Raw genomic sequence first — 18,991 nt, forward strand, 5'->3', positions numbered from 1 at the left:
TAAAGAAGGTAAAGGAATCAGAAAACAAAGAAGAGAGAAAGTAAAGAAGGTAAAGGAATAAGAAAACCAAGAAGAGAGAAACTAAAGAAGGTAAAGGAATAAGAAAACAAAGAAGAGAGAAACTAAAGAAGGTAAAGGAATAAGAAAACAAAGAATAGAGAAACTAAAGAAGGTAAAGGAATAAGAAAACAAAGAAGAGAGAAACTAAAGAAGGTAAAGGAATAAGAAAACAAAGAATAAAGAAACTAAAGAAGGTAAAGGAATCAGAAAACAAAGAAGAGAGAAACTAAAGAAGGTAAAAGGAATAAGAAAACAAAGAAGAGAGAAACTAAAGAAGATAAAGGAATAAGAAAACAAAGAAGAGAGAAACTGAAGAAGATAAAGGAATAAGAAAAAAAAAGAATAGAGAAACTAAAGAAGATAAAGGAATAAGAAAACAAAGAAGAGAGAAACTAAAGAAGATAAAGGAATAAGAAAACAAAGAAGAGAGAAACTAAAGAAGATAAAGGAATAAGAAAACAAAGAAGAGAGAAACCATAAAATAGTTTAGAGTATGAAAGCAATTATCAATAAAAGCATCTAAAGTAATAAAAAGTCTAAATGTTCAGGGTAGCATATTTAACTGTATCATATTTCAGTTATTTTCTTTTTATTTTCACCTTCCGCAATGTGAGCATACGTCTTTATAAGCTTTAATTTTTCCCCACGTTTTTCACAAGTTTAATTATCATTTCGTTTGAAATCGATCGTATCACAACAAATTAAAAAAAAGAATACAAATAAATTCGCCGTTTAAATTATGACAACCTTGTTTTCAGAAGTGAATGTTCAAAGAATAAACATATTGTATACTCTGAGTACGGTTTACTTGTGTGTTATGATGTGACTGTGAAGGGGTGTCATGTTCCGTATATATATTATTATATTCGTTACATTCATATCATTACTTCAGCAGAGTACAGGTAAACTTGGCTATTATATATTTCACTCTTCTGCGTCTTATGCATTCTGAAAGGGAATGTAAGCGTAATCCTAAGTGATCCTTCATGCAAAGATGGCACCTCCGCTAAAACCAATTATATTTTCGGTCAGTGTACTGTAGTTATCTGCAGTACATACCGAAAGCTTAGGTTAGGGTGGACAATGCCTGATTTACACAACAGCATCCTTAAATGCTTTGTCTGATCAATTATCAGACATTAAAGAAAGTGTTTGTGAAAAATGAAAGGGGGTATAGACTTACGTCTAAAAATAATCGATGGTGATCGCTACTAATCTTACTTCTGCCTGTTACTTCTGTAAGGAGAAAATTGTTAAGAACGACTCATACCGAAGAAGATCGTAAATAAATCAGTTTAATTCCAAACAAATCGTTCAGATATTACAACCTATAATCGTCGAATTTTATTCGATAGCATACAACAACCCATTTCATGTTTGCGAACACTCCCTTTAATAAGATATCAATATTTATAATTTTTGATGTCACAAGATAAGGGGACAACGAAGAGTTTGTCCCTTTCTGTCGGCCATCCATGTTTACATAGATGAAACGTTACCTGGGAACCTAAATGATCCTAGTTATTATATTTCATAAAAGATGTTGCCTCAATACTAAATTGCTGGCATATTTGCTTATTAGCTAAAAAGATACTAACGAACCATCAATGTTCGTATTTAGTATATTTTTTCTTAATTAATTATTACGTTCCTTCTGACACCTTGCTAATGAAGTCTCAATATTATTAAGACGAACCATCAATGTTCGCATTTATTGCTTTTCGTTCCTTCGAGTACTTCTTAATTATTCCTTATTGCACCTTGCTTATGAAGCCTCAATAATAACGAATTAACATATGTTCGCTTAAAATGTAGCCTCAATATTAACGAAGAACGTATAATGTTCCTCGTTATGAAGCTCAAAATAATTTTCTTTAATGTAAAAAAGGAAATTCGCTCTTGTGTATGTTTATGCGAAAGCATACACACTGATAATTGTAGCATTTTCCAATAAGAGATAACACACACTGTGTTTGTAGTATCTTTCAGTCAGTTTTCATAAAAGAACTCTATCATTTTTATATATAATGTAGATTTTTTCTATGGAACTGCTGCTTTACCAATACTTGAATACAAATTTACCAGCAATTCAGACATGAAAAAACGAAAATAAATCTGTTAAAATTAAATCTCGAACTGAATGATTTACAACTATATGTAAGAAAGTTTTGTGTTAAATCCACATTAACAATCTTGTAAACTATAATGATACGTAAAATAAATATCTAGTTTTTAAAAAAATATTTATAATTTTCAATGTCTATAGTTTTACGAAAGAAAAAATATGCAATATTATGCAAAAATAGGAGACATTGATCATTGAAAAATTTATCATTTCAGTTATTAAATTATTATTATATTGTTTATAAATTATTTATCATTGTATTCAATAGTTCTTGTAAAATAGGAAAAACTTCTTTGCATGGTCCAATGGGACATAAAAATATTTCATTAGTTTCTGAAAACGACAATATAATTCACACTATTTTTATTGATCAGAGAAAGGTTTCAACCGTTGAGAATCCGGCACTACCATTTTTACATTGAAGGACAGGTCCGTCTGAAATTATGCTTACGTTCCCATTAAAAGTGCGATCTTATTTCTAGTTCACCTGTAATCTGAATACTTAATTGCATCCTCCACGCAGATTTAACTTCCTTATCCCAGCAAGCTATGACTTTCGATCACAATTTGATCTATAAAACATAAATCTTTTGCCTTTTCTCTTTTGCGTTTGGGGTGAAAAAGTTAAAAAGAAACATTGTCATTTCAAAGGTTGTTTGTCTCTGCATCCTTAGAGAATGTTGATAAAAAGTAAAGAGGAGTCCCTTACACACGCCGCTCTCCAGTTTAATGCTGTATTCTCCCCCAAACATCTAATCCTTAGGGTTGATTATCCAAGTTTATGAAAATACAACAGGAGAGTCTAAGATACTGCAAACACCATAACATAATTTTTATTTAAGATTAGTTTATGATGATATAATTTACTGAATATATATAAATCATAATATATATATAAATATATATATATATTATAATTTACTGAAGGTCTAGAATAGATTTCTGAAAATAGTTTTATTTGAGTTTTTATTTGTAAAAGACTGAGTTCTGACAATTAATCTATTTCTAAGATTTAAGGGGTACTTATTGTGAATCGGACATACCACTCTGTAAACGGAGGGGTACTTGAAATCACGTACACAGTCCCTTTAAGGGGTACTATTGTGAATCGGACATACCACTCTATAAACGGAGGGGTACTTGAAATCACGTACACAGTCCCTTTAAGGGGTACTATTGTGAATCGGACATACCACTCTGTAAACGGAGGGGTACTTGAAATCACGTACACAGTCCCTTTAAGGGGTACTATTGGGAATCGGACATACCACTCTGTAAACGGAGGGGTACTTGAAATCACGTACACAGTTCCTATAGGAATGTCAGCGCCTTGCTTAACAACCAAGGAAACTGAGTTTGGCCACAAACTCTGATTTGTTAATCATTATATCTTTGCAACCCAATGTTTTCGACCTTTGATATTTCAAACTCACCCTAAACTCAGCTTTCCGTGCATTCTGCAGTAATCTGGAGTACACTGACCGAAAGAAAAGTGCGGGTTAGCGATGAGTGAACTATGAATTCTGTCAGATCAAATATTCTAAGTTAAAAATATCAGAGATTTTCACCATCAGTTAGAAAAGATATAAGGATTAGAAAATTTAAGTGTGTGGCAAAAATTCAGTTCCTTTGTAGGTCTTTATTCTGATACATCTGTATCTGTAATACCTTTAACTGGACAATCTAATAAACCAGCTGAATCAACTTTTAAAACAGTTTACAGTTCTTCTCAAACTCAGAGCTCTTCATCAGATCAGAACTCTAAACCAGCTCAGAACTCTTTATCAGATCAGAGCTCTAAACCAGCTCAGAACTCTTTATCAGATCAGAGCTCTAAACCAGCTCAGAACTCTTTATCAGATCAGAGCTCTAAACCAGCTCAGAACTCTTTATCAGATCAGAGCTCTAAATCAGCTCAGAACTCAATATCAGATCAGAGCTCTAAACCAGCTCAGAACTCTTTATCAGATCAAAGCTCTAAACCAGCTCAGAACTCTTTATCAGATCAGAGCTCTAAACCAGCTCAGAACTAAATATCAAATCAGACCTCTAAACCATGCACAAAACTCTACATCAGATCTAAGCTCTAAGCCAGCTCAAAACTCTTCGACAGATTGGTTGCAAGCCATCATATCACAGAATTTCACAGAACTTGATTATGAAACACTTTTAGAGACTTCAGATAATCTGAGTAATTTGACCGTCTCACAAAATTTGATAAAATCTAATAATATTCCGAATGATTCCCAGCGTCTAAAAATATTCCGAATGATCCCCAGCGTCTAAAAATATTCAGAATGATCCCCAGCGTCTAAAAATATTCAGAATGATCCCCAGCGTCTAAAAATATTCAGAATGATCCCCAGCGTCTAAAAATATTCAGAATGATCCCCAGCGTCTAAAAATATTCAGAATGATCCCCAGCGTCTAAAAATATTCAGAATGATCCCCAGCGTCTAAAAATATTCAGAATGATCCCCAGCGTCTAAAAATATTCAGAATGATCCCCAGCGTCTAAAAATATTCAGCATGATCCCCAGCGTCTAAAAATGTTCAGAATGATCCCCAGCGTCTAAAAATGTTCAGAATGATCCCCAGCGTCTAAATGCTACCTTATTACATAATTCCAAAAAACTAGGTCAGAATTCTACTATTTTAGGCCAAAATTCCGCTAAGCTGAACCAAAACAGCACTGAACTAGGCCAGAATTCCACTAAGCTGAACCAAAACAGCACTAAACTAGGCCAGAATTCCGCTAAGCTGAACCAAAACAGCACTAAACTAGGCCAGAATTCCACTAAGCTGAACCAAAACAGCACTAAACTAGGCCAGAATTCCACTAAGCTGAACCAAAACAGCACTAAACTAGGCCAGAATTCCGCTAAGCTGAACCAAAACAGCACTAAACTAGGCCAGAATTCCACTAAGCTGAACCAAAACAGCACTAAACTAGGCCAGAATTCCGCTAAGCTGAACCAAAACAGCACTAAACTAGGCCAGAATTCCACTAAGCTGAACCAAAACGGCACTAAACTAGGTCGAAATTCCGCTAAGCTGAACCAAAACGTCACTAAACTAGGCCAAAATTCCGCTAAGCTGAACCAAAACATCACTAAGCTAGGCCAAAATTCCGCTAAGCTGAACCAAACTACCATTAAACTAGGCCAGAATTCCACTAAGCTGAACCAAAACAGCACTAAACTAGGCCAAAATTCCGCTAAGCTGAACCGACATACGGCTAAACTTGGCCAAAAGTCCGCTAAGCTGAACCGACATACGGCTAAACTTGGCCAAAAATCCGTTAAGCTAAACCAAAACTTCAGTAATCTGGACCAGAAATCCATTAAGCTAGACCAGAATTCTTATACAATAGGCCAGAATTCCATTCAGCTAAATCGGAATTTCACTAAGCTAGACGAAAATTCAACTTCGCTAGGAAGGAATTCCACTAAGCTAGACCAAAATTCCACCAAACTCGATCAGAATTTCACTAAGGTGAGCCAAAATTCCGCTAAGTCAAAGTTGAGCCTGAATCAAATTTCCACTAAGCTTAAGCGGAATTCCATTAAGCTAGACCAGGATTCCACCAAGTTAGATCAGAATTCCATTAAGCTAGACCAGAATTCTACCAAGCAAGAACGAAAATCCACTCCACCATAACGTATTCAAACTGATGGTAATTATTATGTATTATCATACAGGGCTAATCATCAAAGGATAAGACTTTAATGGCGACCTGAAACTATTTAAATATTATAATCTTAAAGTTGAATTTGGTCTCCTGCTTTGGATAAACTTAAAGATTTACCAAGCAAGGTTCCGTTCTAAAGTCTCACCCTTCATGGCACGCGGAGATTTAACAGTTCAGTACTCATCCCAACAAGATTTAACAGTTCAGTACTCATCCCAACAAGATTTAACAGTTCAGTACTCATCCCATCAAGATTTAACAGTTCAGTACTCATCCCAACAAGATTTAACAGTTCAGTACTCATCCCATCAAGATTTAACAGTTCAGTACTCATCCCAACAAGATTTAACAGTTCAGTACTCATCCCAACTTTTGATCATAGTTTAACCTACAGTGCTCTGCGTTTATATCAAAACAAAAAGGATGAAATTTCGATTCAAGTTTTGATTTCTAACAAGATTTTTTTTTAATTACAAGTTTACAAGTAAACAAGAGAAGCTATTAAACTAAAAAGCTTCTCTGTGTTTCTATGGGTTCACTGACATAGGGTCAAACGACCTATAGGTAAAACGGCCTAGGGTCAAACGAGATAGGGTACAACGACAATCGGTCAAAAACACGACAAAGAGTAAAACGACAAAGGGTCAAAATGTTAAAAATATTTATTTTATTTTTTTCTTTAAAATGTGAAATAATTGTCTGTCTCTCACCTTATTCTGGGCTAGGTTATGTCCAGAAAAATTCTGAACCGAGCGCTGTCTCTTAAATGTTAAATAATGTGCTGTCTCTCAAAACAATTGCCCGTTTCTTGCACTTTTTGACCCTATGTCGTTTTACCCTAAATTACCCTTGGTCGCGATTTTGACCCTTTGTCGTTTGACCCTAAATCAAAGCACTAATTTAGTGAAATGGGTCTGACACTTAACAATGGCGCTGCAGGGTACCTTGTTCATTGGACTACTTAAAGTCATAGCTTGAGTCTAAAAGTCGTCTTCATATTGCAGAGTTTTCTGGTTCTTACTGTATGTTGTATGTTATCAAAAAAGTTCCCAACCCTAGCACAATGTATTACACCGATGAAACCATAACAATACAATTTTTGGTGTTTTCTTTGTAAGGTGTGGTGTACTATAGTAGTGGATGTCGATTTTAAAAATACTATTTGCTTTACCCAGAATAACATACATATTGGTTATTAAAACATCTTTGAGAAAAAACGTTTTTCTTTCAAGTCCGTATTACTGGGCAAAAACCGGTTTTCTCTCAAGTCCGTATTACTGGACAAAAACCGGTTTTTATTCTGATAAAATTGATCAACGTGACTATAAATGCAAGCGAGAAAATTGTTGGTCAAATTATGACTTTAATATCAAAATATCCATCATGGAACACAGAATTAAACACATGTAAAACATCAAATCAGTTCATAAAAAAAAGTTAGTGACGAAAACGGTTTTAAGACAGAAAATTTGTTAGAGTCCGAAAAGAGCCCGTTTTTGGGCAATAACTCAACCAATTTTGAAAATATCGAAAATCAGCGGACTAAGGCGGATCTTTAGATCTTTTTTTGCTAGTGGGTTTTTAAACAAAATTCTTAAAAGTCAAATTAGTCATGCTAAAATTAATTCTAAATAACATTTTTTTATCAAAGTTGTTTAAATTTTTATGCTCCATATAAATCCGGTTGAAGCAATAAAAATTTCGAAATTTTTTTTTAAAAATCGACCTCCCTTATAGTGTGTTTTAATATTTTTCTATCTTCAGGAGAATTTGAACCATGGACCGGATACTGGGAACAACCTTTAGGCAACAAACATTTTAGAAAATATAATTATTTTGAATCTGATCTAGAATTCAATATGTGAAAACTCTTATAGAATCATCTAATAACTTCTATAAATCTCTTTATATAATTTTGTTAACTCTTATGTTTAAAAACAATGAATGAATCATATAATACTCTAGTAGCCTATTAACGTAACATTTCAAAACTATAAAGTGTTCGGACTACAGGGTTACCCACAAAGGATGAGACTTTAATGACGACCTGAAACTCCTAAATTTGCAGATTTGTAATTAAAATTTGGCTTTTTGTCTACAAAATATTCTTTAAAGGTCTCGTATACTAAACGATTTGAAAGTGAAAGAAACAACTTTACTGCGACAGGGAACAATGAATGTAACATGTAAAATGACTGCAGGGAACAGTGAATGTAATATGTAAAATGACTGCAGGGAACAGTGAATGTAACATGTAAAATGACAGAAAGCAATGAATGTAAAATGTAAAATGACAGAATGCAATGAATGTAAAATGTAAAATGACAGAATGTATTCTGAAAATTCGTCTCTGAAGTATCATCCTTTGTGGGTTACACTGCACTGTAATTGAGCCTTCTCACACAAAGTATTTTGTTTGTTTATACCGTTGAAACTGTCTTGATTTATGGGACACACTTTATGTCTTATTTTAAACACACTTTACCAAAATGAGATTATAGATACAAATATTATCGTGTACCATAATGACCAAAAATAAAGGTTTCAAAATTTCGTATTTCTTTTTTATGTTAAAGTTATTTTTTTAGCAAATTGCCAAAAAAGAAAAATTTCCCGGCAATTTTAACCTGTCCCCGTAAAAAGTAAAACTTAACGCTGTAAACTTTACTGTAAGGTTAGTTAGGTAGACACAAGGTTATAATGCAAGGAAAGTTAATTGCAGTTGCGTATACTCTGCGTACATTATAACCTTGGGTAGACAGTACAGTTTACACTGAGCCCGAAACTTAAAACAGGGCAATGAAACCCAGTATCGAATTCTCGGTTTCATGAATGGGGTCAGGCAGTTGTGTAGATATATTTGTAGAAATATTATTTCATGTGGTTTCTTTGCACTCTCTTTTTGTTGAATCTACGCAATTGCTTATATACATAAAAAGGAAACTCGGGAGTTTGGTTTAACAATTAATACTCTCTTACGTTTCCGTCTCTGTATATAGTAAACACGTTCTGTACCGTAATGTTTGGTTTGCTTAAAAGTTGCAGTTCCAGAAAAATACTATTTTTCCTTCAACAAAACTCCAGGGGAGTGGTCTGGAAAAGGTGAAGTAAAATCCTAAATTAATATAAAGATTTAAGATATTCTTGATTAATTAAAAAATTTAAAAAAATAAAAATTAGAAAGATATGAAAAAATAATCTAATGTTTAAAAAATCAATGTTTATTTCAAATACAATATTGTGTTGTGCCTCGAAAAAAGTTGTTTAGTTAGATTTCCAAAACTTCCCCTCTCATGTTCCAAAATCCAAGTCCATTGAACTTTTTAATATTAATAAACATAATTTCGTAAAAAGGAATTTGTTTTTTGTCATTAAGGAAATCTTTTTTAGATATTTAGAATAATTATTTTTAGGTTCCATGTACCCACTGGGTGATATTGTCATAAAAAGTTTAGTAAGTATGTATACTTTTTTTGATTTTTTGATATACGCATACTTCGTTTTAGACTTACACGTATTTTTTACACTGACAAACTTACATTTTGAGATATTTCAAAAAAAATTTAAAAATCTTATTTTTGAATAATTATTGTGTAAAACAAACCTTTGAATTCGCTTAGCTATATAGTCTTTCTTTAAAATCAAAATCCTCTAAATTCAAAGGGAAAAATTAAACCTAAAAATTTCTTGTTTATTTAAACTTTGATTTCTAAATTAAGCATAAAAAATGTTAAAAGATTTTTTATAATCATGAACACAATTTATTTAGCCGCCTAAACCTGGACTTTCTGCACAGTTTTCACTGGAATTCCTTTCTACCAGGATTCACTGTAAGTAAGTAATTAAAAATATTTTAATAAAGAGAGTGAACGGCAATGTATGGAAGTTGAACTGAGAATGTAGTATTGTAGAGAAATTCTTTAGGATTCATTTAAGACATATAATGATATAACACGTTTTAATGATGTATAACTACTGAGTTTGAGCGCAAACTCGACGTTAAAAATCATTCTATTACATTCTCTGTTCAATTACCATACATTGCCGGTCACTCCCATTAAAAGAATATAGATACATTTATGTCTTACTTCACCTGTCTAGAGATATGACCTATAATGTCAATGAAGAAACAAGTACAACTGCTTCAGGTATCTATATATATATATAAAGTAATAATCTCTGTTTGTTTGATTGAATGTTCGAACTCAGGAACCACTGAACCTATTGACCTTAAATTTTTATTTCTATTTTCTATGTTTTTAGTCTGTAAGTAAGCTCAAAAATATCCATCTTTTCCTCCATTAACCTTGCAGCCATTCAAAATATGGTTTGTAGTTTCTTGTCTTCTACCTTGCAATTCAGCGCCTACCTGTAAACATAGCAAAGCAAATTTTCCCCATTGTAGAAGGTTAGTTTGTGTTGGCAGGGTGTCCAAACAGGAGTTGAGTAGGAATTTCAGTGTACCTTTCTTCAGATTGAACATGTAAGATTTCCAGATCATGTCAGATTTTTCAAGCATTGCCAGGCAGAGAAAATGTCCTTGTTTTATAAGTGTTTCTGTATGTTCTCTCCAGAAAGTTTCGTTTTCAAAAGATACTTTTTCACTGACAGTTGTTTTCATTTTTATATAGCATTGATGTTTGGAAGCTTGTTCTTCCCACTCAGGCATTTCTGCTTCACCATAGTTCTCTAATGTGGCTTGTTGAAACATTTTTTCTGCATAGTCTGTGATGGAATTTTTGCAGAGCCAATTTTTTCCCCTGTCTAATTTAGATTGTAAGGCAGAGTTAACTGTTTCATAAACTATAAAAGTTTTCGTCATTTTTATATCTATAAAGTGTTGAATTCTGTTAATTTCTTACATTTTCTAAAGCAAATATGCGCTTGTCACTTTCATAGAAAACCAACAATTGAAAAATGAAAATAATCAATTCTTTTAGATTATAATAACGACATATAATGTGAAATATAAGATTATAATAACGACATTTATGTGAAATGCATCCTTGATTAGACAAAAGCTTTAAGCGTACCATTGTAAATCGAACATGTCACTTGAAATTACAGCCCCTGCGTGATTGTGCAGGTAATCTGACCTATCAGGAGTGTATCTACGATGATGGAACTAAAATGAAGAATGATCATGGAACTTGGAATATGCAGGTTCAAATCAAATACAGATTATCTTAAGCCAGTTTCAGATCACCCAGTTTCAAAACATCTAAGTTAATTGATTTTTATACATTTGATTTTATGTCTAAAGTAATTGAGTCTTTGCCACAAACTCTATCCCTATATCTTGATAACTCTATCCCAATATCTTAACACCCCAATGATGTAGACCTTAGATATTTCAAACTATGACTTCTGTTATATCAAACAATCAAAGTTTGAAATATCAAAGGTTTACATATCTTGGTTGTATACATATATAGGTATTAGAAAATTGGGATTTGTTGCAAAAACTCAATTCCTTTATAAAGCACCATGACTCAATCAAACTAACTAATCAGCTGCCTGCCCTGTGTCCTAGCCGTAGTGTTTTGATCTTGTGCTTATGGAAATTGTCTTAAACAGAAAACTCCAACGATTTGTCATTGTCAAGCAATAAGAAAAACGTATAATAGGATGTTAACAAAAACAATCTCCTCACCACTTTTTAGACATTTTCCCCGGATTTTATCATGTTTAGAATTTAGATAAATTCTAAAAACGTTTTGCGTTTCTAACAAAAAATTTAGTGAACGCTTCAAACAATCAATTTTGAAGAAAGAAATGTTTTCAGCTTGATACTGGGACAACGGTGAAACCCTATATATACAAGGAATACAATGTCATCACAGATCTGAAATCAATCGTATAAAATTAAAAATAAAAACATTTAAAACCTTGGGTCACTGTAGCAGTAGTGCGTTTGATCCATTCCATTTTGATTCTGTGAACAAATATTTATTTTATTGACGCAAAAATTTTCCCTTTTTATTTTCACGTAGGAACCTGAATGACCAATGAGAAACCAGTACTCTTGTACTATTTATTTAGAGATCGATGCTTAATCTCAATCTTTTGTTAATCTGCAGATTAATTTAAATTTTATTCGATTATCCGCATCCTAGTCAGGGGTTGAAGGGAGCTTTGATCAGGAGAGGAATAACTAAATGAAGATCATGGAAAGGTATATTTTATATAGATCCTTACATTAAAACTGCCCGCAGTGGATATCGGGTATCGAGATTAAACGATCGGTATTTTGAGTATCCAAGACTAGAGTTCCCAACTTAGGGGAATTTCACCAACCTTTTATTTGTAAATATTATAGCATATTTTTGGTTTGAGAATTATAGAATTCTTCTGACACAGGATCACTGACGGTTTTAAATAGGTATTATTTTAAAGTCATGTATAAATGGTTTTATAAGAGAAGGATTATTTTATTTCTTTTTAGTTTTTAATGGATTTAAAAAATTTTGTGCTCTCTTCAATGTCTATACTGTTTAAAGAGACATGCCTTTTGCAATTATTATAAAAGTCGGGTTATGTTTAACATCCCTTGTTCATTCTTAAGATTAATTATTTGTAATAAAATTTTTGTCGTAAAACTGTTTCATCATTTGAGTTTTTGAATTTTAAAAAATCTTGAACATTGTTTTGACCCAGCCTGGAGAAGACTACGTTTATGAAGAATGAAAAACTAATTTGTACCTTTCAGAATTCGAAAAAAATTCAAAATAAATATTCCATCTTATAGTCTGTTAACTTAAGTTAACTCAGCTTTATTCAACGTTTGATATTAACGCCCGCCACTGTAGCTTTTAATTAATAAAGGAATTGAGTCTTTGCCACAGACTTAAGTTTTCGTATCCCTATATCCTTGCAACCTGATAGTGAAAAGTTAGTTATTTCAAACTTTGAATATTTAATCTAACAGGGTTCATAGTTTGAAATACCTAATGTCTACGACATTGGGTTGCAGAGATATAGGGATTTGAAAATTAGAGTTTGTGACAAATACTCAATTACTTTCTAACTAAATTTTCGAGTTTTTCGATTGTCAATGAAGGTCTACTTTTCTTTATACATTTTAGTATCAAATATTTTACCAACAAAATATCATTTCTGTTTAAATATATTTAATCATCAAAAGCTAATCAGACCAGAGTAGATTCAACCATTTCACCATTTCTCAAGCAGGGATACACCTAGAAGCAAGGATATTAATTCCTCGTTAAATTGAACTTGAAATTATTGCTATGAATACCTAAGAACAAGAGTTGTATCGTAGTACCACTGATGAGTATTTCCATCAAAATATTGCCATCCGTCTAGATAAATAATCTTTAAAGGGACTGTACAAAATAATGCCATCCGTCTAGATAAATAATCTTTAAAGGGACTGTACAAAATATTGCCATCCATCTAGATAAATAATCTTTAAAGGGACTGTACAAAATAATGCCATCCGTCTAGATAAATAATCTTTAAAGGGACTGTACAAAATATTGCCATCCATCTAGATAAATAACCTTCAAAGGGACTGTACAAAATATTGCCATCCGTCTAGATAAATAATCTTTAAAGGGACTGTACTTTGTACTTTTAAGGGAATTTAAAGAGGGCGTGCCTGATTTTCAACAATACCCTTTAAACACTTAAATAATGTAGAAGATATCCTCGTATTTCTAGCTTAAAATTGTTCAATTTTCATAATTTTCGTCATTGCTTCTTTAGTAATAATTCTGCAAGTCACTGTTAAAGAGAAACCACAATTGAAAATAAACAAATTTTTTTCAAATAAATCTTGGATATCTCATTCATTCATGATTAGTTAAAGTTTTCAAAGAGACCTTTGAATCAGGCCTCAGGGCCATGGCCTTCTAGAACTGGAGGATAAATTACAGCTTCAGTCCCTTTAAACATATTCTTTTTCTTTTGCAAAAAGAAATCATATTTTTTTACCTGGAATCAAATAAGGACACTGTGATGGGTTAGCACTGTAGATAAACCCAGCATTGCTTCCTAGCAAAACAAGGTTTAGAAAAGATTGCATCAAACTTTAAATTCATTTTCCTAATTATTTTCAACCCAACATCGTAAACCTTTTTATATTTCATACCGAGAATACTGTATAGACAAATATCTGAAGTTTGAAAAATCAAAGGTTTGCACCATCAGGTTACACTGATGTACGTGTAGGAATTAAAATTAAAATTAAATGCTAGGCGTTTGAGGAATACGCGTTCAGTTCCGCTGTCAAGTTTTTTTTGCAGAAAAAGCGGATTCTTGGTAAAGTCCTAATTCTCTTTGAGAATTCATGCTGCCTAAAAAAATCAACATTTCTGTAACATGTTTCAAGAATTTGTTGAAAAAAGTTCATCTGAAAAAAAATAATTTTTGTACAGGGTTACCCGCAAGAATGTGACTTTAGAGACTATACCCATGAAACTTCTAAAGTAACCGATCTCATTGATGAATTTAACTTTCTGTCTCCAATATATTCTTTTAAAAAGTTTAGTTCATAAGAGAGAGAAACAAGTGTACAAATTGTACAGTACAACTTCAGGGAATAATCAACGTAAGAAAAAAGAATTAAGAAATCCGTAAAGTTGTACCTATAAAGTCTCATCTTTTGTGAGTAAACCTGTAAATTAAAGATAGATAGAAATATTTGGAGGATCTAATTTAAAAAGTAAACTTGTGTATCCATAGTTAGAATCCGGTTAGAATGGGTTTACCTAATTTATCTCCAAGCATCCAGAGGTTGTATTGAGTAGAGAAGAATAACCGATTTGAAGAATGAAGGTTTGTTGGACCATAGTAAACCGGTTTTCCGTTGTACTCTTGGTAGTACTGTACAGTGTAAATAATACATTTTTTATCTTTGTTTGAATAAATTGTATTTCAATATGGTAATTATATGTCAAAACAATATTTATTGTACAGTGGTCGGTGATTATATCAATACAATAAAGACGACTTTTTATTAATAATGCATTGATCCCTAACAAGAATTTTTAAAATTACAAGCTTACATGTCAACAATTAAAGAGAAACTAGTGATTAACAACTTCTATTTGATTAAATGTTTAAGCGTTTCTGATGTTTGAACTCCTGGTAAACATGAAAATTAAAGCAGAAAGTCGTCTTCATTATATTTATATATACAACGACAACTGTATTTTGATATCAAAATATACAATATCAATTACTTTGACATCAAAAAGATTTAGATTGCAATTGTAGCTGTAATTGTAATTGTAATTGAAATTGTAATTGTAATTTTAATTGCAATTGTAATTGTAATTGTAATTGTAATTGTAATTGTAATTGTAATTGGATAGTTTCATGAAATAATCGAAAATGATATAGATATTGGATTTAAACATTGTAATAGAATAATCAAGAATAATATGTTGTATGTAAATATTATAATGAGATGATAAAGTATATTGTATAAAAAATGTGTGTTGAAAGAAATTGAGTTTTTTTCCACAAGCTCTAATTTTCTAATCCGCATATCTTTGGATTCCAATGCCGTAGATCTAAGATATTTAAAATTTAATCTATTTGATCTGACAGAATTCATAGTTTGAAATATCCAAGGTCTATGATATTGGTTTGGAAAGATAAAATGGTCTGAACATCAGAGTTTGTGGCAAAGACTCAATTTTTTTGAAGTACTGAGAACAATGTTTTCAATTAAAATATTGTAATACAAATAGAGAACGAATCGATTGAAAGAAAAAGATGAAAATCTTAGATATTTGTTTGTTTGTTTGTTTGTCATGGTTGAATTTATTCTCTGAGACTTTATAAAAAATAATTATTTTTAACCATTATTTTTACCACATCGTATCCGATTAACAAGAAACCCAAACCCATGAGTGCCATGACTTAATCTACTTGAACTCATGTTTTACCCGTTGACAGTTCTGCACGCATTAATGGAAAATAAATTGGAATGAAACGTACTTAACATTTTACCAATATTTTCCTTCGAAAAAGATAATTCAGTTTATTTTTATTATAGTGACGGGTTTATTGGTTTATTGGGAAACCACTTAACCAACAATTACATTGGGTTCACGATATAATTGGCGTTAATTTCTTTATAAACTCTAAAAATACTTTTAGTCAGGGTGTCTGGAGTTTTATTATTAGTATTTACGATAATTTACGGAAATTTTACTTTAACCACAGGTTCCATTAGAGATGAGCACGTTCCATATTTTTTCATTTCGTTCGTTCATCGTTTTTGAACGACCCATTTTGCCAGTTTTTTTTTCAATCATTCAAAACAATTTATTTCGTTTGTACTCAAAATTATCGTTCAGTAAAATTGTTCGTAAATTAAAATTATTTGTTTATTAAATAGTTAGTTCAGGAAAAAAACGATTGTTTTTTAACAAGTTTGTCTCAAAAATCGTTCGTTCAGTAAAAAGTTTGTTCGAACAAATTTAAATCATTAGTTTTTTCATTTGTTTTAAAAAAACATTCATTTTTTTATTTCTCTGAACGGTCCATTTCATTTATCCATTGTTTTTTTTTCTGAACGACACCATTTTTCACACCATATTATGTTTCTTCTTAAAAATTTCGTTTGCTCAAAAAACGAAGCCCATCTCTAGGCCCCTAAACCCCTGTAGATTGTAGATACTTACTAAACCAATTCCTTGTAGAGTGTAGATACTAACTAAACTAAACCCCTGTAGAGTGTACATACTAACCAAACTAAATCCCTGTAGAGTGTAGATACTAACCAAACTAAACCCCTGTAGAATGTAGATACTAACCAAACTAAACCCCTGTAGAGTGTATATTTTAACCAAACTAAACCCCTGTAGATTGTAGATACTAACTAAACTAAACCCCTGTAGAGTGTATATATTAACCAAACTAAACCCTTGTAGAGTGTATATACTAACCAACCTAAACCCCTGTAGAGTGTATATACTAACCAAACTAAACCCCTGTAGAGTGTAGATACTAACTAAACTAAACCCCTGTAGAGTGTACATACTAACCAAACTAAATCCTTGTAGAGTGTAGGTAGATACTAACCAAACTAAACCCCTGTAGAATGTAGATACTAACCAAACTAAACTCCTGTAGAGTGTATATATTAACCAAACTAAACCCCTGTAGAAAGTGTATATACTAAACACAATAAACCCCTGTAGAGTGTATATACTAAACACAATATACCCCTGTAGAGTTGATATACTAAACACAATAAACCCCTGTAGAGTGTACATACTAACCAAACTAAATCCCTGTAGAGTGTATATACTAAATACAATAAACCCCTATAGAGTGTAGATACTAAATATAATAAACCCCTGTAGAGTGTACATACTAACCAAACTAAATCCCTGTAGAGTGTATATACTAAACACAATAAAACCCCTGTAGAGTGAAGATACTAAATACAATAAACCCCTGTAGAGTTTATATACTAAATACAATAAACCCCTGTAGAATGTATAAACTAAATACAATAAACCTCTGTAGAGTGTATATACTAAACACAATAAACCCCTGTAGATTGTAGATACTAAATACAATAAACCCCTGTAGAGTGTAGATACTGAATACAATAAACCCCAGTAGAATTTGTATATTAAACACAAAAAACCCTAGTATAGTGTTAATAGTAGATACTAACCGAATAGAGTCCAAGTGTAGCAGACTGTTTTTGTGAAGCTGGACCAAGTGAAGATAGTAAGAGTGTTTTACAGGGACATGAAGCTGGTAAATAGATGAAATAGTTGCAGATTTTATGGTAAATAGATTTTATGGTAAATAAGAAAGTAAGGAACTTAACACTGGCTTTCAACTCTTCAACTCTTATTTTACAATCATTTATCTTTGAAGACTATTTGATCTAATAGAATTAATGACTATGACAACATGGTTCTAAGGAAAAGAGAAAATTAGAATTGTGGCGAGTGTTCCATGACTTTTTAATACAGAAACTTGTGGAAGAATGAATGAAAATTCATAAAATTCATCTAAATACGTGACATTTGACAAGGGGTCAAGTAAAGTAACTATTTTTGTTTATTATTCTATACAAAGCATTTTCGAAAATAATTTTATTTTGAAACATTGAAGCTTTTACCAGCTGTTGAGTTTAAAGTTTTGAAGAGATTCCGGAACAATGACTGAGTTCTGTGGCGCACTTCCGCGGATTTATCTTCGATTGATTGAAAAACCTTAAAAAAAAGTTTTTTATCATTTTATTTTTTCATCTTTTCATTTGAAATAAAGAATTTAACTTTACATTATAGAATTTAAATTGCGCTTTTTAAAATTGACTTTAACACAATTTGTTCATTATAATCAACACTAAATCGGCGCAAAAAGTTTTCAGTAATAATAAGATACACACATTATTTTGTGATAAAATGCCTTAACAAAATTGCCTGTTTTGAAGTCGACAGCAAAGGGGAACCCTGGTCTATGAAACCGGTTTTATCCTTCGCATCAGCTGATTTGGAGCCATTCTCATTCTCAAATAGAAACTGATTCTCATCGGTTTCAAAGTCTGCTTCATCTACTTCTATTGTAAACGTCCTGAATAATTAATCTTTTATTACAAATTGGTAACATGATGTGCTTTTTTTTTGTTAAAAAACCTTCAATGTTAATTGCAATGGTTTAATGTTATATTGTATGAAACTTTAATGTTTTTTTATGAACGTGAAGTATAGTAAAATAAATATAAATGAAATATTAATTTTAAATACTACCTTCCTGATACTATGACACATGCTGAATACAAAAGAAAAATTTGTAACCTAAGAAAAATAAAACATATAAAATTTAGTCACAATTCACAAATTCTTAAAAAATGTTTTTTTTTCAAAAATCTCACAAATATTTTTTAAAAATGTTGTTTTCTTATAATGAGATTAAACCTCATGTTGGGCCACATGTCAGCTAAAGATTGAACAAACTTGAATCTTAAATCACAACTAACAAATGTTTGCCTATCTTGCAATCAAACTAGTAGCAACTAGTTGTACATATTTATCATAATATCTACGTTAATCAAGCTATTTATCTTTCTATCTAGTAACTAGCTTGGAACTATAGCTGGATCTATATTTATCATA

The 18,991-nt window shown here is 31.7% G+C and overlaps 2 protein-coding genes across 3 annotated transcripts; one reads left to right on the top strand and one right to left on the bottom strand.

Moving 5' to 3' along the window:
* Positions 1-616: 616 nt before the first annotated feature.
* On the top strand, positions 617-12,623 carry LOC111700188 (uncharacterized). 2 transcript variants are annotated; one of them, XR_002764933.1, is made up of 9 exons: positions 617-962; positions 4,887-5,861; positions 7,641-7,682; positions 8,916-8,978; positions 9,290-9,330; positions 9,646-9,710; positions 9,978-10,024; positions 10,963-11,039; positions 11,662-11,706. XR_002764933.1 is itself a non-coding variant. In XM_023471031.1 (9 exons), exons 1-9 carry the CDS (start codon positions 902-904, stop codon positions 12,561-12,563), a joined length of 465 nt encoding a protein of 154 aa, XP_023326799.1. In that variant the 5' UTR covers positions 675-901; the 3' UTR covers positions 12,564-12,623. The 2 variants fall into 2 exon arrangements, 1 of the variants encoding a protein (XP_023326799.1); XM_023471031.1 differs by lacking the exon at positions 4,887-5,861 and adding an exon at positions 12,534-12,623 and having other exon boundaries at positions 675-962; positions 11,662-11,700.
* Positions 12,624-12,984: 361 nt separating this feature from the next.
* Positions 12,985-18,857, bottom strand: LOC111700190 (uncharacterized). Its single transcript, XM_023471037.1, has 9 exons — positions 18,794-18,857; positions 18,626-18,673; positions 18,299-18,449; positions 17,995-18,088; positions 17,539-17,621; positions 14,609-14,723; positions 13,833-13,892; positions 13,135-13,198; positions 12,985-13,075 (listed from the first exon to the last, which is right to left on the bottom strand). Exons 1-9 carry the CDS (start codon positions 18,808-18,810, stop codon positions 13,060-13,062), a joined length of 648 nt encoding a protein of 215 aa, XP_023326805.1. The 5' UTR covers positions 18,811-18,857; the 3' UTR covers positions 12,985-13,059.
* Between the last annotated feature and the right edge of the window lie 134 nt (positions 18,858-18,991).

The sequence above is a fragment of the Eurytemora carolleeae genome, unplaced genomic scaffold (genome assembly GCF_000591075.1).
Source record: "Eurytemora carolleeae unplaced genomic scaffold, Eaff_2.0 scaffold378, whole genome shotgun sequence".
In the NCBI taxonomy this organism is placed as follows: Eukaryota; Metazoa; Arthropoda; class Copepoda; order Calanoida; family Temoridae; genus Eurytemora; species Eurytemora carolleeae.

Coding starts and splice junctions, on each gene's coding strand:
- LOC111700190 (XM_023471037.1), bottom strand. Junction 18,450..18,625: donor TGTGTCATAGTATCAGGAAG/GTAGTATTTAAA, acceptor TTAATTATTCAG/GACGTTTACAATAGAAGTAG. Junction 13,199..13,832: donor GTGTCCTTATTTGATTCCAG/GTAAAAAAATAT, acceptor TTATTTATCTAG/ACGGATGGCAATATTTTGAT.
- LOC111700188 (XM_023471031.1), top strand. CDS start 902: ATGTTCCGTATATATATTATTATATTCGTTACATTCATATCATTACTT. Junction 10,025..10,962: donor AACAAGTACAACTGCTTCAG/GTATCTATATAT, acceptor GTGATTGTGCAG/GTAATCTGACCTATCAGGAG. Junction 11,701..12,533: donor TGAAACCCTATATATACAAG/GAATACAATGTC, acceptor GTTTTGACCCAG/CCTGGAGAAGACTACGTTTA.